General features: G+C 41.0%; 1 protein-coding gene across 9 annotated transcripts in view; it reads right to left on the reverse strand.

Moving 5' to 3' along the window:
• The window catches only part of LOC110530368 (catenin delta-2), a 144,119-nt gene that overhangs the window by 110,838 nt on the left and 8,781 nt on the right, over positions 1-24,500 (reverse strand). For 8 of the 9 annotated variants that reach the window (XM_021613359.2, XM_021613364.2, XM_036985995.1 and 5 more), the window contains exon 2: positions 9,172-9,305. In XM_021613359.2, coding sequence (XP_021469034.1) covers positions 9,172-9,300 — 129 coding nt within the window. In that variant the 5' untranslated portion in view covers positions 9,301-9,305. Of the gene's footprint in view, positions 1-748; positions 950-9,171; positions 9,306-24,500 lie in introns of those variants that run through there. The other variant, XM_021613363.2, reaches the window with a different exon arrangement.

Raw genomic sequence — 24,500 nt, forward strand, 5'->3', positions numbered from 1 at the left:
GACAAACATGCCTGGGCTAAGAGAACAAAATCCCCAAGCACCTCTTAAGAATAATTACTGAGAATATCCCATCCGAGCAATGAGCCTCAGGCAACTCCAGTCAATACAAACTGTCCACTTTTTCTGTGACAAGGCTGAAATTAGTCCAGTGCCCACAAGGTCAAACACTCTCCCTGGAGCAGTTAAACTAAAGACTGCTACAAAATGTATCACCTTTATTTTGGGCAAGAGCCCAGAGGATCAAGGTCCACAGAAATATCCAATTAAACTCGATGAAGAAAGATCCATATACAACTGTTATTAAACAGACTTTGAGCTACTTGTATACTATCACAGTACATGAGTCAGTAGACTTGCATTCAAATGTACTTCCCTTGGTATAATAGTTGCATTTCCATGACTTAGTACATGCAAGCAACTGTTGATATTGTCTGTCTTAGTTATTCTAAATCTTCCAATATACATATTTTGCATAACTTATAAATAACTAAACTTCATATTTTTCAGCACAAATAAACTTTGTTCTGAGAAGATGCAATATTTTGGGATAGAAGAACAAAGAACAAAGGACCAACAAAGTTGAAGTGCTTGTTTTAGTTTATGCAAGAGCAAACTAGCTACCTGACGGAATTCAATCAGAGCTGCAAACAAAACCACTGACCCACAATATTCCCTCCAAATGTAGCATAACAAGAAAACACCTGTTACCACTGACAGAGTATCAGAATGAAAGTTAACAAATACATACCTTCACATGGACCATATTTCAGAGAAAGTGACAAACGCACAGAAATCCACTTTTTGCCCCATCCACAACATGTCTAGAAGTTCATCTGTCCTTATTGAGAAACCGTCATTAGAAACCTGCAAGCCCAGTAGTGACTGCCTCCAAGCAGTAAAGAATAGGAGTTCAGCTAGGCACAAAGGTCTCCATGGCAACAGATAATTTAGAACCCCTTTGGCATTACTTATGCAACATTGCATCACAAAAGGACCCTCCCACCAGTCTGCCTGCCAAATCCTGCCGCTTTCCAATCACTCTTTTGACTGCTCCTCTCCTCAACACCATCTGCACCCCCCACTGAAAAAGCAGAGAGGGGGTAGCTGGGTGGAGGTTGTGGGGGGAGCAATGGAGTGGGGGGAAGGAAAAGCTACAAAGACTGGAAGGATTGTGAGTGTAAGTATTGTGGGGTTGAGCCAACAGAAATGTCTCCTCTCCCTCTCTTCTGGCCATAGTTTTGCATTGTGCTCTCCAGGGATACACAGTGACTGCTGTGCCTCGCTGAGAACTTAGGTAATACACGATACAGTCACTCTTTAAATATGGCTCTGTAAAAAAGACAGGAGAGAAGAAGAGAGGGCCACAGAGGCTTGGGAAGTCACTATTTACTTCCTGTCACTCACACCATAAACTCTGTATATTTATATCCTGTATGATGCATTGTAGTGAAGGAAGTATTTCAGGGGACCCAAGAAAGACAGTCATAAGATAATGAGGTAGTCAGTCTATACATGCGTAAATGACTTGGTCAGTAATTAAGCTAAGTTACCAGTAAAAATACTGGTACCCCTAAAATAATGCATCTCAACTTGCAACTGTCACTAACAACTGTAACAATAGGCCTGAGAAAATATACATTTGGGTATGATTGAGAAAATGATTGAATGAAAAGTAATTTTGATCAAATGAAAACTGATAGAGCTGAGGGCAGCTGAGAGTGAATAGCAGCTGAGAGGGCCTCTAGAGTGAATAAACAAAGCTATCTCCTCCCAAACCATCTCTTTATTCAAATCGTCATTGGGCCAGTATACCAATTCAAAAACATGTTCAGAATTTGAATACCCAAAGCTTAACAAGACACCAGACATATGTCTGCTGGAACTGAAAGACATAGCTAAATTGGTTAGCAGGATAGTTCCGTACACAAACTGTGGAACAGTGTAGAATACCCTGAATTCAAATGGGGGGGGGGGGGGGGGGGGGGTGTATGCCCAATAGCTTGCAAACAGTACATCCCTGAAAACACCATTAAACCTATTAGTTGGTAGAATAAATGACTAGGGGAAAGAAGATGGAATTCTGCAGCTTCAGGAAACTATAGTAGCTGTGGTCCTCGAGTAGACATGCCTAATTGTGCCCTGTGGTACCGAGACTGACATTTAAGGGAACGTTGGCTGGAGAAGATAAAAAAGTGATGGAACTTTCAGTACAGGCCTACACAAAATACACCACATTCATATGAAGCTAGGGGTGTCCTACCAAATAACATTGAACTAACTCAAAACATTAAACATTGAGATACAAGGTAGCCTATTAAGCCTAGGATAATAGTATTGGCTGAACTTGAGTAGAGAACCTATGGGCTTTAAAATCCTTGGCTTAAATACTCCCGTTGAGACAACATTTCAAAGCTTTTCCTGGGGTGACTGAGAACTCACCACTACTGCTGACTGTCTTCCCACTCCTCAGCTGAGTAACACAGTGCTGGATTTCAGATTGATCTGTCTAATGCCTCATTCAGATTTGTTAGAGCATCTGTATGCCTCTAAGCCACTCAAACTGCACTTCTACCTCTCTGCCATGGTTGTCTGATTCTCTCATTCAAGCCAGATGCAAAGCCAATTTTCCAAGTTTTTCCCCCTTGAGTCAACTGACAAAAAACCATGTCCTATATGCCAACACTTAGCAGTCTGAAACAAATGAATTGTAAAGAAATGAGAACTCAAAATCCCTGCCTTATTCCCCAAAAACCTCTCTTACTGAATAAATATTGGATCCATTTTGAAATCCCTTCTTATAACAATACAGTACTATGGAATTATAAGCCCTGTTCACACAGTATCAGACATGATTGTGTCAGATGTATTGTTAATTGGTTGAGTTAATGTGGGCAAACAATTCGGCTTTGTAATATTACAAATGAGACACAAGGACCAACACTAACAAATAGCCTAATTGATGAATGTATTGTATAATTCAACAATGAACACAATTAACTATAACTGAGGGATCGAGAATTCATCACCCTGATTTAATGTAGCTTGCCAGCCATGACACCAATCATCAACTTCAGTTTATTTCATGATGAACAATAAATTATAAGATGTGTTATTCCTAATATTGGCCCTGTCCTGCATGATCCTCATATACATCTTCAGTATCTGGGCTCGACATTCACTCACAGTTAAGTCATGAGTGACAGTCTCCATATTGAACCTTTTGTTCGACAAGACTGGTAAAGAGCAGCACTGTAATATTCTGAATTTGATTGATACGCTAAATGCTATTATGCACATAATTATGATATGGACAAAGTTGGGGGAGGGGATTGATGAAGAAACTACTCAATGTAATTTACTGATGATATAATAACAATATAGAGTAACAACATTAGGTTTTCAAATTAAGTGACCCTTTTTTCTCACAGACACTATTCAGTCTCTATAACTTTATTTGAAAACGTCCTATTCATTATAATAGTCTCCTGTCCTCTATCAGCAAAGCAGCCCATATTCTAGAATGGTACAAATTAGAGTGACTATTTCACAAGACTAATTCCCATTAATTATTTCAGGCTGCTGAAATGACATCACTTCAGCAAAACCCATTTGTTTAAACATCCATTAAGTCTAAAGAGGTGACCATGATAAAAAAAAAACAGATTAGCATTCCCCAAACGAAATAACACGTCTGAATATTCTAGCTAAATGCATTCCTCACGTTGCTGTAGAAATGATTGCTAGATGTTTAATATGCCAGCGCTCTGAATAAGATGACACTGATTTGCATTCCTTACTTGCCCTCACGTGCAAGCTACTAATGGCTCCGGCTGGTTTCATTTGCTCACCCTGTTGCCTGCTGCTGATTTGATTCCTGATTTTAGAGCTTCCAATGTGAGAGGACAAAATGAGGCATCACACGTTGGCATTTACAGCACTACTTCAAACTATGGTCACTGGCAGATCTAAATGAGGCTCAATAATAACCAAGCATGGTGGAACATAGTTCATCTTAATATCCTTGGGCACCGAAAACAAAGTCACACCATACAGTACTAGAACCACCCCAAGGTTACAGTAATTTAAAGATTGGGAAGTTAAATTTGAAGTTTCACCTCAACCCAATGCCGATAAACCTTTTCCACCAACACACTCCTCAAGCCCGTTTATTGTTGATGTCCAAAGCCAACCGACCCTATGACTGAAAAATGTAGTGGTTATTTGTCCTGGTAAATCCATTAGAGGGCTAAGCTAATGCTGTTTGCCATTTACTGATGTGGATGTAAGCAACCATTGACCATTAACACTGCATTTCAAATGTGTATCACTGTTACACATTTGACGGTACAGTATATTGTAAGATAAACAAACTTATCTAACATCAAACATGAAACGTGAAAACTGACAATACTAACAATGGAAGAAGACATGAAAATTCATACACTACCGGTCAAAAGTTTGGACACACCTACTCATTCAAGGGTTTTTCTTTATTTGTCCTATTTTCTACATTGTAGAATAATAGTGAATATATCTAAACTATGAAATAACACGTGGAATCATGTAGTAATCAAAAAAGTGTAAATATATTTTAGATTTGAGATTCTTCAAAAAGCCACCCTTTGCCTTGATGACAGCTTTGCACACTCTTGGCATTCTCTCAATTAGCAGGTGTGTCTTCTTAAAAGTTAATTTGTGGAATTTATTTCCTTCTTAATGTGTTTGAGCCAGTTATTTGTGACAAGGTAGGGTGGGTATACAGAAGACAGCCCTATTTGGTAAAATACCAAGTCCATATTATGTCAAGAACAGCTAAAATAAGCAAATAAAAACAACAGTCCATCATTACTTTAAGACATGAAGGCCAGCCAATTCGGAAAATTTCAATAACTTTTAATGTTTCTTCAAGTGCAGTCGCAAAAACCATCAAGCTCTATGATGAAACTGGCTCTCATGAGGACCACCACAGGAAAGGAAGACCCAGAGTTACCTCTGCTGCACAGGATAAGTTAATTAGTTACCAGCCTCAGAAATTTCAGCCCAAATAAATGCTTTACAGAGTTCAAGTAACAGACACATCTCCACATCAACTGTTCAGAGGAGACCGTGTGAATCAGGCCTTCATGGTCAAATTGCTGCAGAGAGACCACTATTATAGGACACCAATAATAAGAAGAGACTTGCTTGGGCCAAGAAACACGAGCAATGGACATTAGACTGGTGGAAATTTGTACTTGGTCTGATGAGTCCAAATTGGAGATTTTTGGTTCCAACCGCCGTGTCTTTGTGAGATGCGGTGTGGGTGAATAGATGAGATGATCTCTGCATGTGTATTTCCCCCCGTAAAGCATGGAGGAGGAGGTGTGATGGAGTGAGGGTGCTTTGCTGGTGACACTGTCTGAGATTTATTTACAATTCAAGGCACACTTAACCAGCATGGCTAGCACAGCATTTTGCAGCGATACGCCATCCCATCTGGTTTGGGCTTAGTGGGACTATTATTTGTTTTTCAACAGGACAATGACCCAATACACCTCCAGGCTGTGTAAGGGCTAGTTTAACAAGGAGAGTGATGGAGTGCTGCATCACATGACCTGGTCTCCACAATACCCTGACCTCAACCCAATTGGGATGAGTCGGACCGCAGAGTGAAGGAAAAGCAGCCAACAAGTGTTCAGCATAGTTGGGAACTCTTCAAGACTGTTGGAAAAGCATTCCAGGTGAAGCTGGTTGAGAGAATGCCAAGAGTGTGCAAAGCTGTCATCAAGGCAAAGGGTTACTATTTGAAGAATCTGAAATATAAAATATTTTTTGATTTGTTAAACACTTTTTTGGTTACTACATGAATCTATATGTGTCTTGATGTCTGCACTATTATTCTACAATAAAGAAAAACCCTTGAATGAGTAGGTATTCTAAAACTTTTGACTGGTAGTGTATATTCCTAAAATTCGTAGAGCTTTTCTAATGTTGCCCCAGTGGGTTTTGTGTGGTTGCTCACACTTGAACTCCCCCCTCTCGCTGCTCCACAATGCACAGGAAGTAGACAAATCCCCTGAAAAGCATCAACAACAAAAACGTCTGCCTTTTATTTGTATTCAAACAACTATCCCAATGCTGTCAACAGAATAAAAAAACAAAGAGCCAGCCGTGACTGAGGTGCACCGGCTTGAATAAATGCAAGCTTGTGGAGGTCTGTATATATATATATATATATATATATACACACACACACACACACACACACACACACACACACACACACACACACATACACACACACACACACACACACACATACACACACACACACACACACACACACACACACACACACACACACACACACACACACATGCCTGTAGGCTTTTATTTTTACCCTCCTGTTAGGGCCATTAGTATGTCCCAGAGCAGCCCCATGGTTCTGTGCGATGCGTTGAGGTGGCCCACTTTACCATTCCACAGCTTGTCCTTTTCTACCTTTTTCTTAAAAGCAGGAGGAGTGTCATTGTAACCACTGTCATGATGCAGGGGATTGTCATGGTTCATTTCCCATCTACAAACATGGTCTTGGTTCTACTCTAAAATGGCTGCATGTGATAAACATAAATAGGCTATATCTTATTGCTGGTAAGGAATATCAGTAGGATACTTCCATATATTATATTGAGCACAAACTCTTATACAACTAAACATAGTTTTACACCGCATGCATGTATACACTGACAATGTGCAGAATTTTAAAAAATGTGTAGCTGTTAATGCGAGGTTAGTGAAATGCTTGTGTTCCTAGCTCCAACAGTGCAGTAGTATCTAACAATTCACAACAATACACACAAATCTAAAAGTGAAATAATGGAATAAAGACGAGCAATATAGGAGTGGCATTGACTAAAATACAGTAGAACAGAATACAGTATATACATATGAGATGAGTAAAGCAGTATGTAAACATTATTAAAGTGACTAGTGTTCCATTATTAAAGTGTCCAGTGATTCCCTGTTTATGTATATAGGGCAGCAGCCTCTAAGGTGCAGGGTTGAGTAGCCGGGTGGTAGCTGGCTAGTGATGGCTATTTAACATTCTGATGGGCTTGAGATAGAAGCTGTTTTTCAGTCTCTCGATCCCAGCTTTGATGCACCTGTATTGACCTCACCTTCTGGATGATAGCAGAGTGAACAGGCCATGGCTCAAGAGTCCTGCGGTTGCGGGCGATGATACAGTCCGACAGGGTGCTCTCAATTGTGCATCTGTAAACGTTTCTGAGGGTCTTAGAGGCCAAGCCAAATTTCTTCAGCCTTCTGAGGTTGAAGACTTCACCACACTGTCTGTGTGGGTGGACAATGCAGATCATCAGTGATGTGTACACAGAGGAACTTTAAGCTTTCCACCTTCTCTACTGTGGTCTAGTCGATGTGGATAGGGGCGTGCTCCCTCTGCTGTTTCCTTAAGTCCACGATCAGGTCCTTAATATTGTTGACGTTGAGGGAGAGGTTATTTTCCTGGCACCAGTCCGCCAGGGCCCTCACCTTCTCCTTGTAGGCTGTCTCGTCATTGTTGGTAATCAGGCCTACTACTGTTGGAGGTGTGCTTGGCCACACAGTCATGGGTGAACAGGGAGTACAGGAGGGGGCTGAGCACCTTTGCACCTTTGTGGGGCCCCTGTGTTGAGGACCAGCGAAGTAGAGGTGTTGTTTCCTACCTTCACCACCTGGGGGCGGCCCGTGAGGAAGTCTAGGACCTAGTTGCACATGAAGGGGTTCAGATCCAGGGCCCTGAGCTTAATGATGAGCTTGGAGGGTACTATGGTGTTAAAGGCTGAGCTATAGTCAATGATCAGCATTCTGACATTGGTATTCTTCTTGTGCTCAGTGCAATGGCCGATTGCATCGTCTGTGGATCTATTGATGTCTAGGGTGTCAGGTAAGGAGATGATATGATCCTTAACTAGCCTCTCAAAGTTCTTCATGATGACAGAAGTGAGTGCTACAGGGCAATAGTAATTTAGTTCAGTTACTTTTGCTCTCTTGGGTACAGGAACAATGGTGGACATCTGAAGCAAGTGGGGACAGCAGACTGGGATAGGGAGAGATTGAATATGTCTGTAAACACTCCAGCCAGCTGGTCTGCACATGTTCTGAGGATGCGGCTAGGGATGCAGCCTTGCGATTGTTAACATGCTTAAATGTCTTACGTTGGCCACGTAAATAGCTACATTTCAAAGGAATAGCATAATATTAAAACGGGCCTACACAAAGTCTAGTCTCCCTATAGTCTCACCCGCTAATCAGAGTCAATGTTTACTGTCCTCTGCACCACACACTCACAGAATACAAATGGCACCAATTACTTATGTCTCTATACCTCACTGCACCCTGCAGAACACTGACACGTTTACTTCGTCCTCAAAGAGTCACACAGAAGGGCTAAAAAGGATGGATTTCAGGCACTGAAGAGGATCTGATGATGAAAAAGGTAATCTGACTGGCAGTAGCAATTCCACCACTTTTCAAGCTAAATGTCATTATCTCCAGCACAATACAATACCAATTTTGACGAAAAAATATGTATAGTTAAAAGGTTATTCCGGATGACATCACAAAGAGTTAAAACATTTTAACAACAGTGATTTTCATCACTATGAGAATTAGGGTGGCGAGAGGAGCAAGCAAATACCCTTGTTGCAGAATCTTTAAAATCACTGTTTTTCATACTTTAATCCTACCCTGTGATGTTACAGAGAAGCATTTTTTAGGACCTTTCTTCATATCTTTTTAACGACAGGTCATGGAAGTGCTCATTTTTCACATGATATAAAAACTGGTATGATGCTGGAGATAACGAAAATGAGGTTGAAAAGTGGAGGAATTGCCTGTTAAAGGCTGCATCAACCAAACCAAAAATATACTTCATATTAAGTTTCCATCAGTTAAAGGGGAATTTTACTTGAATGTATATTATTCATTAGTCCATTTTTTATACAGTCACACAAAATTGTGCGTTCAAATGACATTAAAGTTTTCACAATATATTGCTTTCAATCTCCTGATACCTAAAATCATGCAAAAGCTCAAATGTTCCTCTCATTATGACGTGTTTTGCATGGGGGGCCTTGCTCTTACTCTGAAAGTCACCCCTGTATGTTACAGAGTAAAACTGGAAGGCCTTACCTGTTCCTTGACAGAGGCCAGTATAGCTGACGTTGTCTCCGTCTCGGAGACATCTCCATTAGAGGCATTTAGAACTGGGCTCAGCATGGTGGGGTTCTCAGAGTCAGAGGGTGGTTCTGGAACTGGCATAACTCCTGAAAGGCAAAGGATAATGTTAGGTCAGCATTAACATGGGACATTCTCCACTATAGCATAAAATGCAGAAATTGTTCAGTTATGATATTAATCACTTAACTTTCATGAAACAGTTTGAAGTCTGTTTGACTTTTCTCATGTTGGTTCTTCACAAATCACGACATGATGCGATAGATTGCCATTAGGGGAGAGATCCTCAGCAAAATATATGACTGTATATTGTAGTTTCTCTAATACCGCTCACAATTCCTAACCCTTACTTTCTGTAAGTGGGTACTTTGCCTCGGTAGAAAATCTGGATACAAAGAGATTAATCTGGTTCAATCAGATTGTGAACATAGCTAAGACTTGTAAACTATATCAGTCATATCATAATCTGCTCAGTAATCATCTGGGCAAGAGCATGTACTAATGATTCCTCTGTGTGCATCTGTGCGTGTGTGTGTGTGTGTGTGTGTGTGTGCGGCGTGGCGTGGGTTGTGTGTGTGTGTAACAATGACTCTACCGTCACCTCGAGCAGAAAGGACCTAAATCTCCAGATAATCCTAATGTAGTGAGAGATCAAATAATGGCCATGACAGCAACACAGATGGCAGCTTCTAAAAGCTGATGAAAGCTTGTCAAAATTGATCCTTCCCATCCAAGTCTCTGTGCGTGTATGGCCGTCACTAGAACCCCCAGTCAGTCGGGTTGAAGGTAAGGGGAAGTAGAGCGTAGCCTGGAAGCAGACTGGATCGAGACTATTCTGGGATGCTGCCAGGCAACAAGCCATGGACACTGCTAACATGGCAGACCAACATCCTTCCCTTGTCATCCATTTTAGTCTCTCTCTCTCTCTCTCTCTCTCTCTCTCTCTCCCACTCACTCACTCTCGAGATCGACCTAGTTCAGTGCTTCCTCTTATCTTCTCCAGTTTATGAGTTCTAACACTGGCCACTTATCTGAGGAATGTCTTCTCTTGCCACTGTTTCCTCCCTCCAGGGTCACCACATCTAATGTCATCCTCATCTTTCATTAGCATGGCGCTCTGCTTCAGTTACATACTAGCATTTAGTGCTACACTATGACTTTCATAGCAAGGAATTTTTTGAATTACAATAGGATTATCCAAATTGAGTTATTTTTGTAAATAGTGAAAACAAAATGAAACATTTTCCATATCCCAACCAGATGCTCTATTTTGCCATCTGTGCAGACAGAATGGGTTGTAAGGAAGTATTAAAATTGATTATATATTATTATTACTATTAAGTCAATATGTCAACTAACCACTGTTAGTATCAAAAAGCCCTTCAATTAAGATGCTGCAGTCCATTCTAGGTTGAACTTCCAGTCTGTGACCAGTTCCTAAGAATTGACCTGTACAACACAGCTTCACCAGTAGCAGCCCAGCAACATCTGTGTCTGTACATATAGACAGGAAGTGAGGGTACAGATGAATTAGGGCCATATTTTGATGTATAAGTAATCTTAAAATATGAATCTGCCTCTGGTTGATACAATCTGTGATGAAACATCAAGAATAAACCTAATTGCTTTATACTCTTATCGGTCGAAGAGAAACAATGCTTTGAAAAAGGCATCAGCATATCTGTATATAATGTATAGTCATCACAATACTGTTGTCCAACTCATTCCATTTCTTGTCAGACTTCTTTCTGCACAAAGTAAAGCCGTATTGATCGTAAGTTCCAAAGTTGTCAGTCAAAGGAACATTTTACAATGTACTGTATCTCTGTTCATTCAAAGCAAACAAAGATTAATTCCAATTCCCACTGCTTCAGACTGTAAAATCCAAGCTTAAACTCTGAACATGATCACAAAGGATTTATGCTTATGGAGTGTATTTGTGTATTTGAAAAAGTGTCCCCTGCTGTCTCATTAAAACTTACTGCATAGTTTATTTTGCATTGGTAGTCATCCATGGATCTGTCTAGACACAGGCTCCTGTCAAGATGTCAAAGGAGGCCCATTTAAGTAAAAAAAAAAAAAAGGTCAGTAATGGACAGCTAACATGCAGACCACACCGCTCGAGTCACGTGTGCGAGCGTTGCAAAATAAATGTACACATACAGTGCATGTCATTCAATCATTGCTCCCATACTTCTCACGCACACCAACGAGCGTCTGCGTAGCCAGGCGCTAAAATAGAACTTGGTTCGATTTGTGACGCTTGACGCGTTGCAAATATCCTCTGCCATATCTTCATTGGTTTTCAGGAGCATATACCCACGTGATTGAAAAATAAACTGAGGTTCACACTCCAGTCCAGTTGATGGTGGTAATGCACCTTAAAGTTGGTTGTCAACTGCCATATAAAGTCCAAAGAGGTAGAAGAAGCCCGAAGGAGGAGAGATTACAAGAAACAAACTCAGTTTACCCTTTTATCTGTGGATTAATTCTCGGAGTAGAAGACCTTGTGCATTTCAGGTAAAATAACAACCAAATGTTTCTATCGCTAGCAACAGCAAACTAGCTAGCTAAATTGCCATAAATGTTTAATGCTTTTCGACCTGTCCCCAAATTAATATAGTTGGTTCAGAGTTTGTTGCGATATTTCAAATCAAATTATATTGGTCACATAGACGTGTAGCGAAATGCTTGTGTTTCTAGCTCCGACAGTGCAGTAATATCTAACAATTTCACAACATATACCCAAAACACACAAATCTAAGTAAAGGAATGGAATTAAGAATATATAAATTTATGGAAAAGCAATGTCAGAATGGCATAGACTAAGATACAGTAGAATAGACTAGAATACAGTTTATACACTACCGGTCAAAAGTTTTAGAACACCTACTCATTCAAGAGTTTGTCTTTATTTCTACTATTTTCTACATTGCAAAATAATAGTGAAGACATCAAAACTACGAAATAACACATATGGAATCATGTAATGACCAAAAAAGTGTCAAACAACAAATCAAAATATATTTAATATTGGAGATTCTTCAAATAGCAACCCTTTGCCTTGATGACAGCTTTGCACACTCTTGGCATTCTCTCAACCAGCTTCATGAGGTAGTCACCTGGAATGCATTTCAATTAACAGGTGTGCCTTCTTAGAAAGGTAATTTGTGGAATTTCTTTCCTTCTTAATAATGTGTTTGAGCCAATCAGTTGGGTTGTGACAAAGTAGAGGTAGTCTGACCAATCGGAATCCACCCTTGGACTGGGATATGTTCCGGATAGCTTGCGAAAATAATTTAGATGAATACACTGAAACGGTGACTGAGTTCATCAGAAAGTGTATAGGAGATATCGCACCCACTGTGATTATTAAAACCTACCCTAACCAGAAACCGTGGATAGATGGCATGGTTAGCCACATCAATGGAGCATGCGCAGACCACCTGGCTGGTGTGTTTACTGACATATTCGATCTCTCCCTATCCCAGTCTGCTGTCCCCACATGCTTCAAGACGGCCACCATTGTTCCTGTACTATCGCCCCATAGCACTCACCTCTGTCATCATCAAGCTCATCATTAAGGCCCTGGGTCTGAACCCCACCCTGTGCAACTGGGTCATGGACTTTCTGACGGGTCACCCCCAGGTGGTGAAGGTAGGAAACAACACCTCCGCTTCACTGATCCTCAACACTGGGGCCCCACAAGGGTGCGTGAACAGCCCACTCCTGTAATCCCTGTTCACCCATGACCGTGTGGCCAAGCACACCTTCAACTCAATCATCAAGTTTGCAAACAACACAACAGTAGTAAGCTTGATTTTCAACAATGATGAGACAACCTACAGGGAGGAGGTGAGGGCTCTGGGAGTGTGGTGCCAGGAAAATAAGCTCTCACTCAACGTCAACAAAACAAAGGAGATGATCGTGGACTTCAGGAAAGAGCAGAGGGAGCACCGCCCTATCCACATCGACGGGACAGTAGTGGAGAAGGTGGAAAGTTTTAAGTTCCTCAGCGTACACCACGGACAAACTGAAATGGTCCAACCACACAGACAGCATGGTGAAGAAGGTGCAATAGCGCCTCTTCAACCTTAGGAGGCTGAAGAAATGTGGCTTGTCACCGAAAACACTCACAAACTTTTACAGATGCACAATCAAGAACATCCTGTCGGGCCGTATCACCGCCTGGTAAGGCAGCTGCTCCGCCCACAACCGTAAGGCTCTCCATAGGGTAGTGAGGTCAGCACAACGAATCACCGGGGGCCAACTACCTGCCCTCCAGGACACCTACACCACCCGATGTCACAGGAAGGCCAAAAAGATCATCAAGGACAACAACCACCTGAGCCACTGCCTGTTCACTCTGTTATCATCCAGAAGGTGAGGTCAGTACAGATGCATCAAAGCTGGAACCGAGACTAAAAAACAGCTTTGATCTCAAGGTCATCAGACTGTTAAACAGCCATCACTAACAGAGTGGCTGTTGCAAACATACTGACTCAAATCTCAAGCCACTTTAATAATAAAAAATTGGATGTAATAAATATATCACCAGTCACTTAAACAATGTCACTTTATATAATATTTACATACCCTACATTACTCATCTCATATGTATATACTGTACTCTATACCATTTACTGCATATTGCCTGTGCCACATGGCTATTGCTCATCCATATATTTATATGTACATATTCTTATTCATTCCTTTACACTTGTGTGTATAAGGTAGTTGTTGTGAAATTGTCGGTCGGAAGTAGAAGCACAAACATTTCACTACACTCACATTAACATCTACTAACTATGTGTCTGTGACCAATAAAATATGATTTGAAGGCGAGGTCAGCACAGGTGCATCAAAGCTGCGACCGAGAGACTGAAACACTGCCATCACTAGCACGTTAGAGGCTGCTGCCTATATACATAGACTTGAAATCATTGGCCACTTGAATAAATGGAACAAAGGTCATTTGAATCATGTTTACATATTTTGCATTACTCATCATACACTGTATTCTATTCTACTCTACTGTATCTTTGTCTATGCCGCGCTGACATTACTCGTCCATATATTTATATATTGTTAATTCCATTCCTTTACTTAGATTTGTGTGTATTGTTGTGAAATTGTTAGATATTGCTTGTTCGATATTACTGCACTGTTGGAGCTAGAAACACAAGCATTTCGCTACACCCGCAATAGCTTCTGCTAAACACGTGTATGTGACCAATAAAACTTGATTTGATCTTCCACGGTCTGCATGTTGATAGGTTAGGTTTGATCGACTACACACCATAGACCTCAACAGCCCAAATGTAAACGGACCAGAGAAGACATTAGCACAAGCTGAAGCAATTAAAAATCTCCTGGAATAATGTTCTCACCAATGAAAAAGTGTAATTATGTGGGACTTGCTGTGATAAAGCAAGCCCCGGTGATTATTAACATGTTCTCTTACAAACTCTGTGCTGATTAGGTTGGAGTGCATTTTTTCCCCTAAATAGAATGCCAGTGTCTGCTTCAATTAATTGACTGGCTAATTTCATTAAACAAACATATTTTTAAATGGAACAACACATACATAATAGAAAAGCTAGCTGGCATTGCCAAGCAATTCAATCAATCTCTTCATACATTAATTAAAACACCTGTTTCTTCAATTTACTACCTTAATCATTATTTCATATTGATTTCGGCAGGGAGACAAACCATCAAACAGGCAAAGCGTCAATACAGGACTAAGATCGAATTGTACCACATCGGCTCCGACGCTCGTCGGATGTGGCAGGGCTTGCAAACTATTACAGACTACAAAGGGAAGCACAGCCGAGAGCTGCCCAGTAACACAAGCCTACCAGAAGAGCTAAATAACTTCATGCTCGCTTCGAGGCAAGTAACACTGAAACATGCATGAGACATCAGCTGTTCCGGACGACTGTTGATCACGCTCGCCGCAGCCGATGTGAGTAAGACCTTCAAACAGGTCAACATTCACAAGGCCGCTGGGCCAGATGGATTACCAGGACGTGTACTCCGTGCATGCGCTGACCAACTGGCAAGTGTCTTCACATCTCTCCCTGTCTGTATCTGTAATACCAACATGTTTCAAGCAGAACACCATAGTCCCTGTGCCCAAGAACACTAAGGTAAAGTGCCTAAATGACTACCGACCCGTAGCAATGAAATGCTTTGAAAGGCTAGTCATGGCTCACATCAACACAATTAACCCAGAAACCCACTCCAATTTGCATACCGCACCATCAGATCCTCAGATGATGCAATCTCTATTGCACTCCACACTGCTCTTTTCCACCTGGACAAAAGGAACACCTATGTGAGAATGCTATTCATTGACTACAGCTCAGCGTTCAACACCATGGTGTCCTCAAAAGTCATCACTAAGCTAAGGACCCTGGGACTGAACACCTCCCTCTGCAACTGGATCCTGGACTTCCTGACGGGCCGCCCTCAGGTGGTAAGGGTAGGTAACAACACATATGCCATGCTGATCCTCAACACGGGGGCCCCTCAGGGGTGCGTGCTCAGTCCCATCCTGTACTCCCTGTTCACTCATGACTGCACGGCCAGGCACGACTCCAACACCATCATTCATTGAGCTGATGACACAACAGTGTGAGCCTGATCACCGACACAGATGAGACAGCCTATATGGAGGAGGTCAGAGACCTGACCGTGTGGTGCAAGGACAACAACCTCTCCCTCAACGTGATCAAGACAAAGGAGATGATTGTGGACTGCAGGAAAAGAAGGACCGAGCACATGCCCATTCTCATCGACGGGGCTGCAGTGGAGCAGGTTGAGAGCTTCAAGTTCCTTGGCGTCCACATCATTAACAAACTAACATGGTCCAAGCACACCAAGACAGTCGTGAAGAGGGCACGACAAAACCCTCAGGAGACTGAAAAAATTTGACATGGGTCCTCAGATCCTCAAAAGGTTTTACAGCTGTACCAACGAGAGCATCTTGATGGGTTGCATCACTGCCTGGTACGGCAACAGTTTTCTCTCCAGGAAAAACATCAGGGACAGACTGATATTCTGCAAAAGGTACAGGGATTGGACTGCTGAGGACTTTTCTCTGATGAATCCCCTTTCCGATTGTTTGGGGCATCCGGAAAAAAAGCTTGTCCGGAGAAGACAAGGTGAGTGCTACCATCAGTCCTGTGTCATGCCAACAGTAAAGCATCCTGAGACCATTCATGTGTGGGGTTGCTTCTCAGCCAAGGGAGTGGGCTCACTCACAATTTTGCCTAAGAACACAGCCATGAATATAGAATGGTACCAACACATCCTCCGAGAGCAACTTCTCCCAATCATCCAGGAACAGTTTGGTGACGAACAATGCCTTTTCCATTATGATGGAGCACCTTGCCATAAGGCAAAAGTGATAACTAAGTGGCTCGGGGAACAAAACATTGATATTTTGGGTCCATGGCCAGGAAACTCCCCAGACCTCAATCCCATTGAGAACTTGGTGGTCAATCCTCAAGACGCAGGTGGAAAAACAAAAACCCACAAATTCTGACAAACTCCAAGCATTGATAATGCATGAATGGGCTGCCATCAGTCAGGATGTGGCCCAGAAGTTAATTGACAGCATGCCAGGGCAGATTGCAGAGGTCTTGAAAAAGAAGGGTCAACATTGCAAATTTTGACTTTTTGCATCAACTTCATGTAATTGTCAATAAAAGCCTTTGACACGTATGAAATGCTTGTAATTATACTTCAGTATTCCATAGTAACATCTGACAAAAATGGCAGCAGACTTTGTGACAATGAATATTTGTGTCATTCTCAAACTTTTGGCCACGACTGTACATGTACATAATTACTTCAATTACCCCCCACACATTGACACATTGACTCTGTACCGGTACCCTCTGTATGTAGCCCCGCTGTTGTTATTTACTGCTGCTCTTTAATTATTTGTTATCCTTATTTCATACTTTTTTAGGGATTTTCTTAAAACTGCATTTTTGGTTAAAGACTTGTAAGTAAGCATTTGACTGTTTCAAGAGAGCGCTGCATGACAAGACCAGCAGCAATTACAAAATATAAGTTAAGAGGCATAGATATGACAATCTAATAGCAATTCGTTGTTATGGACTGTACTGTAGCGTTAATATTTTTTTATGGCTTACGTATGTCCTCAAAAATAACTTCACTCCATCTCAATTACAGTACTTAGGCATCCAAGGTGCTGTGAAAGAACCTGGGCCCCATTATGACAGAGTGTGCTAAAGTGCCTCATGGGTGGTTCACACCTAATGTCATGCATAAACTGAGTTCCTGTAAATACTGTGTGCTCCAGTGATGATGATGCTGGAGGGTTAGCTAGTGCTCCAAGGCTTTAACTGCTTGACCAACTGTACTACTACTACTGCTGCTGCAGCTGCTGCTACTACTACTACTTCTGCTACTCTGCAACAGAGAGAGCAGGTCAAGCACGACCACTGACTGTTCATGCATTAATGAACCAAACCAACCCTTGGCTATGTTGAAATTGAAGCCGTTGAGGGCTTAATCACCCAATGTGAGGTTGGGGATGTGAAGCCAGTAGTAGCTACAATAGTTGCATGGCCTGGTTTTCTTCTAGCCCAAGGCTCAGATTCCCTGCTGAATGTTGACTTTACATGAGACTGTGGTGGCAGCAGAGTCCCTGCATATAATCACGAAAACAGAAGAATACCCAATCAACGTTCATTAGATTGGTTGGATGTTGGATCTCTTACTAAAAAGGATATGCATTGTAACCCATATCAACCTTCTTGCATAAACTTCTTTATTATAGGACATGACAACACCATGCCTATCTATCTGCATGTTGAGATATGGTGATCAGTGACATGGCTGTGGCTACATGGTGTTGGAGAGAACGTTGCCAGAGATGACCCCTGCTGGTCAGCTGATGACAGGACAGCAGGAAATAGAAGACCAGACCTCGGGGCTGAGTCAGAGTGGGTAGGAAGGAGTGAGGTAAGCACAAAGCTGCTAACCTCCCTGTTGCAGTATCCACAGCACTGCCACATCCCCACACACACTCCAGCCATGCACTGCATTGTACAGTAAATAAACTGACCTTGAAGCAGGGACACATTCAAAATCCACCCTGTTATTGATGGATATGCAGCTCTGCTCACCAAAGTCACTCTGCTCTGTGTTACTGACATGATTCCTTTGAATGTTCTTTTTCACATTTGTAGCGTAAAACAGACCCTTATCGCAAAGCAATACCACAACAATCTAATGTTGATGTGCTGTTGTGAGCTGGATGTCATAAACTGAAGGGATTTGGCATGGGCCCTCAAATCCTCAAGAACTTATACAGATGCACCATCGAGAGCTGGTTGCATCACCGACTGGTATGGCGACTGCACTGCACTGCCGGTGACCGCAATGCTCTACAGACGGTGGTGTGGATGGCCATCACATCACTGTGGGCGATCTCCAAGCCATTTAGGACATTCATACTAGGCAGTATCTGAGAAAAGCCTGAAATATTGCCAAAAACACCAGTCACCCTAGCCATAGACTATTCTCTCTGCTACCCTCCAGCAGGCGGTCCCAGAACATCGGGTCTCGGACCAACAGGCTCAGAGACAGCTTCTTTCCCCAAGCAATAAGACTGCTAAACAGCAAAATTACAGCCGCCCACCCTCTCCCACAGACTATCTGCACGGACTCTATGCTCACTCACAGGTCTCTACCCACACACACCTATACTAACACTCTTGCACACCACGCATACACTCACACACACACACACACACACACACACACACACACACACACACACACACACACACACACACATACACTCACACAAACACTCATCACGATGCACACACGCTGCTGCTATATTGATTATTATTACCATGACTATTTATCCTTCTACCAGTCACTTTTTAACCCGTTTGCATGTACTGTACATACCTACCATAATAACTCCAGTACCCCCTGCACATTGCAATAATGGTTCTGACACTGACCTGTATATAGCTTGCATTCTCATGTTTTTTTTCATATTTCTTGTGTGTTTTCTGACCTATAGTATTACTTTAGATGATTTCCTTTATTTTCTCTCACCTTGATACTGAATAGTGAATACTGCCTTGTTGGGAAAGAGCTTGCAAGTAAGCATTTCACTGTACTGTTTCACAAACAAAAAGGCGTAATGGACCGTACTTAAAAAGATGTTGCATAAAGCTTACTTCATTATTCAATTTTTTTCTTCACTGCATCAGGGACAGCGTACACAGATGTTTCGGCTTTACATCCTTCATTGTGTAGCTACAATTTTATTTTAATTCATAAAAGCATTTGTAGGGATCAACCGATGAGTAGCAGGTGCTTCTAATCAGGGTTGACACTCATCTGCCAATCAGGGATGTGGCTTTTCTTGTCTACCAGTGTACAAGACAGTCACAAAGAAATACAGAATTGTAGGCTATGGGAGCGGGCACGTAGGGCAATTCATGAATCAATTGGCTTTGGTGTCTGCTCATTTGGATACATTATATTAGTTCATGAGATAGCTTACCACAAAGGACATCAGGCTCAGCCATTCATAAATATATGGGGCTGACTCAAACTATATGCAAAATCTGATATGGACAGTGTTCTTGTATAACAGTCTAAATTTGGCCTACAGGAAGGAGGTGATTCTTCGTTTAATCAAATTCTTCATTTAAACCGCATGGAGATACATAATTTAATTTATATATACACATGGCTGTACTATACTGTTTTACACCTGCTGTATCCTATGTATGTGACAAATAGACTTTAAAACTTGAACTAAATGGACATTGATCTCTGTATTTGTCGAGATTGGAGAACATCTAGATCCAAATACACCATTGCAAAAATGTCTTAAATAAAAATGAGCTGACATTACAAGTGAGTCTTCGTTATAATAATAGGTCCAGCCTTGTTTTAGGACACTGCTGTTGCTCTAAATAAGATCTAAAAATATAATCAACATCATGGATTTCTACAGATCTACTGAGTGAGCAAGAGTGTTGCTGAGTGACTTCACCACACAAATGTTTTGAAAGGTTGTGATCACACTGTAAAGACTAAACAGGGACACTGCCTGAGTGACACCCACACCCTACCATTGATGTTACATGGCTTGGCAATTACAACTTCCAAGTGGGACTTCACACTCAAGACCCCTGCAGTTAGTCCGCTAACCTATGGCTAGATTGGTAGACATTAAGATTTCAGTCATTTCCATGTAAAAGGAGCCATGAGCACCAACATGTGAAGTTCATAGGAACATGTGAAATTGGGTGTCAAATGAAAGCGAAGAGTATAATTTTTTAGAAATGAAGGAATATATACATTTTTCAACAATTTCCATCCTAAAAATGTGGAATACCCAAGCTGACACGGTGAAAAATCTGCTGATGTGCCCTTGAGCAAGGCACTTCACCCTAATTTGCTCCAGGGGCACCGTACTACTATGGCTGACACTGTAAAACAACACATTTCACTGCAGCTATTTGGTGTGTAACAATTAAACCTTTTTTACTGAACTATACTGTACTGAACTACACGGTTCTGTGCTCTACTCTTCTGTACTCTTCTGTACTCTACTTTACTTCTACAGTGCTGTACTTAGATGTCAAAACTTGTGAAACATAGGCGTCTATGATTGGTTCAGATTTGGTCCGGCCAGACCAACCAAATTTGGTCTTGTTTGGGGGCAGAGCTCACTAAAATAATTTCCAGTGTGTAGAATAATACCCAAATATTCAAAGGAGGATATTGCATATTTTATATACACCTTTGTGTACGTATTTAGGATACATCACCATAAAATGAATGATATTCATATCCATAATTATGCATTTCTGTGTAGTACAGATCCAAAATTCTGTTACCAGGTGTAAATCCACTTCACTTACTGTAGTTTAATAACCAGGTTAATGTGTCATGTCATAAATGACACCCCATTCGATCCCCATCATTGAATCTTAATTCAGAGCAGATATTCAACAGAGACTTTTGAAAAGTAAGACACAAAAAACTGAAGGAGATTTTACCAACATTCTCTTAATAAATCTGCAGTTCTTCCAGTAAATGTATTTTTGTAAAATGTTCAGTGTAAATTGTTAAAAGTAGTCCTTGTGCATAGAGTTGCATGGTTTGTTAAACTTTGAAATCAATGTTTTTTGTTAAGCATACATTTTATTCAGCATGCAAAATTATTCAGCCCCCTTAAGTTAATACTTTGTAGCGCCACCTTTTGCTGCGATTACAGCTGTAAGTCGCTTGGGGTATGTCTCTATCAGTTTTGCACATTGAGAGACTGACATTTTTTCCCATTCCTCCTTGCAAAACAGCTCGAGCTCAGTGAGGTTGGATGGAGAGCATTTGTGAACAGCAGTTTTCAGTTCTTTCCACAGATTCTCGATTGGATTCAGGTCTGGACTTTGACTTGGCCATTCTAACACCTGGATATGTTTATTTTTGAACCATTCCATTGTAGATTTTGCTTTATGTTTTGGATCATTGTCTTGTTGGAAGACAAATCTCCGTCCCAGTCTCAGGTCTTTTGCAGACTCCATCAGGTTTTCTTCCAGAATGGTCCTGTATTTGGCTCCATCCATTTCCCCATCAATTTTAACCATCTTCCCTGTACCTGCTGAAGAAAAGCAGGCCCAAACCATGATGCTGCCACCACCATGTTTGACAGTGGGGATGGTGTGTTCAGCTGTGTTGCTTTTACGCCAAACATAACGTTTTGCATTGTTGCCAAAAAGTTCAATTTTGGTTTCATCTGACCAGAGGACCTTCTTCCACATGTTTGGTGTGTCTCCCAGGTGGCTTGTGGCAAACTTTAAAACGACACTTTTTATGGATATCTTTAAGAAATGGCTTTCTTCTTGCCACTCTTCCATAAAGGCCAGATTTGTGCAATAAACGACTGATTGTTGTCCTATGGACAGAGTCTCCCACCTCAGCTGTAGATCTCTGCAGTTCATCCAGAGTGATCATGGGCCTCTTGACTGCATCTCTGATCAGTCTTCTCCTTGTATGAGCTGAAAGTTTAGAGGGACGGCCAGGTCTTGGTAGATTTGCAGTGGTCTGATACTCCTTCCATTTCAATATTATCGCTTGCACAGTGCTCCTTGGGATGTTTAAAGCTTGGGAAATCTTTTTGTATCCAAATCCGGCTTTAAACTTCTTCACAACAGTATCTCGGACCTGCCTGGTGTGTTCCTTGTTCTTCATGATGCTCTCTGCGCTTTTAACGGACCTCTGAGACTATCACAGTGCAGGTGCATTTATACGGAGACTTGATTACACACAGGTGGATTGTATTTATCATCATTAGTCATTTAGGTCAACATTGGATCATTCAGAGATCCTCACTGAACTTCTGGAGAGAGTTTGCTGCACTGAAAGTAAAGGGGCTGAATAATTTTGCATGCCCAATTTTTCAGTTTTTGATTTGTTTAAAAAGTTTGAAATATCCAATAAATGTCGTTCCACTTCATGATTGTATCCCACTTGTTGTTGATTCTTCACAAAAAAATACAGTTTTATATCTTTATGTTTGAAGCCTGAAATGTGTCAAAAGGTCGCAAAGTTCAAGGGGGCCGAATACTTTCGCAAGGCACTGTACATAGGATATCATACAAGCATGATAAGAATATGTATGTTCCATATACTGGATTTTCATCATAAACAACAAAAAAAGTGTTGATGACATGAAATATGGATGGAGCTCAGTATAAAGAAAGAGAAATCACATCAGACAGATCACACATGAAAAAGTAATGCTTCCTTCCAAACAACTACAGAGAGAAAAGTAGCATACAGCTACTATGTATGCAATAACAATAGATAGTAGAGGTCGACTGATTAGGATTTTTCAACGCCGATACCGATTATTGGAGGACCAAAAAAAGCTAATGACGATTAATCGGCCAATTTTTATATATATTTATAATAATGACAATTACAACAATACTGAATGAGCAATGAACACTTTAATTTTAACTTAATATAATACACTTAATGAACACTTAATATAATACATCAATAAAATCAATTAGGCGGCAGGGTAGCCTAGTGGTTAGAGCGTTGGACTTTCAAATCAAAGTTCAAAGTTCAAATCCCCGAGCTGACAAGGTACAAATCTGTCGTTCTGCCCCTTAACAGGCAGCCGTCATTGAAAATAAGAATTTGTTCTTAACTGACATGCCTAGTTAAATAAAGGTTAAAATAAAATGGTTTAAATAATGCAAAAACACAGTGTTGGAGAAGAAAGTAAAAGTGCAATATGTGCCATGTAAAAAAGCTCATGTTTAAGTTCTTTGCTCAGAACATTTGAAAGTTGGTGGTTCCTTTTAACATGAGTCTTCAATATTCCCATTTAAGAAGTTTTAGGTTGTAGTTATTATAGGACTATTTCTCTCTATACCATTTGTATTTCATATACCTTTGACTATTGGATGTTCTTATAGGCACTATAGTATTGCCAACCTAATCTCGGGAGTTGATAGGCTTGAAGTCATAAACAGCTTCAAGCATTGCTAAAAGCTGCTGGCAAATGCAGGAAAGTGCTGTTTGAATGAATGCTTACGAGCCTGCTGCTGCCTACCACCGCTCAGTCAGACTTCTCTATCAAATATCAAATCATAGACTTAATTATAATATAATAAACACAAAGAAATACGAGCGTTTAATCATTAATATGGTCAAATCCGGAAACTATCTTATCGAAAACGAAACGGGTGGAAACCCTAAGTCTAAATATTGCTGTGACATTGCACAACCTTCAATGTTATCTCATAATTAGGTAAAATTCTGGCAAATGAATTATGGTTTATGTTAGGAAGAAATGGTCTTCACACAGTTCGTAACGAGCCAGACGGCCCAAACTGTTGCATATACCCTGACACTGCTTGCACTGAACGCAAGAGAAGTGACACAATTTCCCTAGTTAATATTGCCTGCTAACATGAATTTCTTTTAACTAAATATGCAGGTTTAAAATAAAAATACTTGTGTATTGATTTTATGAAAGGCATTGATGTTTACGGTTTAGGTACATTGCTGCAACGATTGTGTTTTTTTCGTGAATGCGCTTTTGTTAAATCATCACGCGTTTGGCAAAGTTGACGTAGGCTGTGATTCGATGAGAAATTAACAGCACCGCATTGATTATATACAACGCAGGACAAGCTAGTAAACTAGTAATTGTATCAACCATGTGTAGTTAACTAGTGATTATGTTAAGA

The sequence above is a fragment of the Oncorhynchus mykiss genome, chromosome 8 (assembly GCF_013265735.2).
Source record: "Oncorhynchus mykiss isolate Arlee chromosome 8, USDA_OmykA_1.1, whole genome shotgun sequence".
Lineage (NCBI taxonomy): Eukaryota > Metazoa > Chordata > Actinopteri > Salmoniformes > Salmonidae > Oncorhynchus > Oncorhynchus mykiss.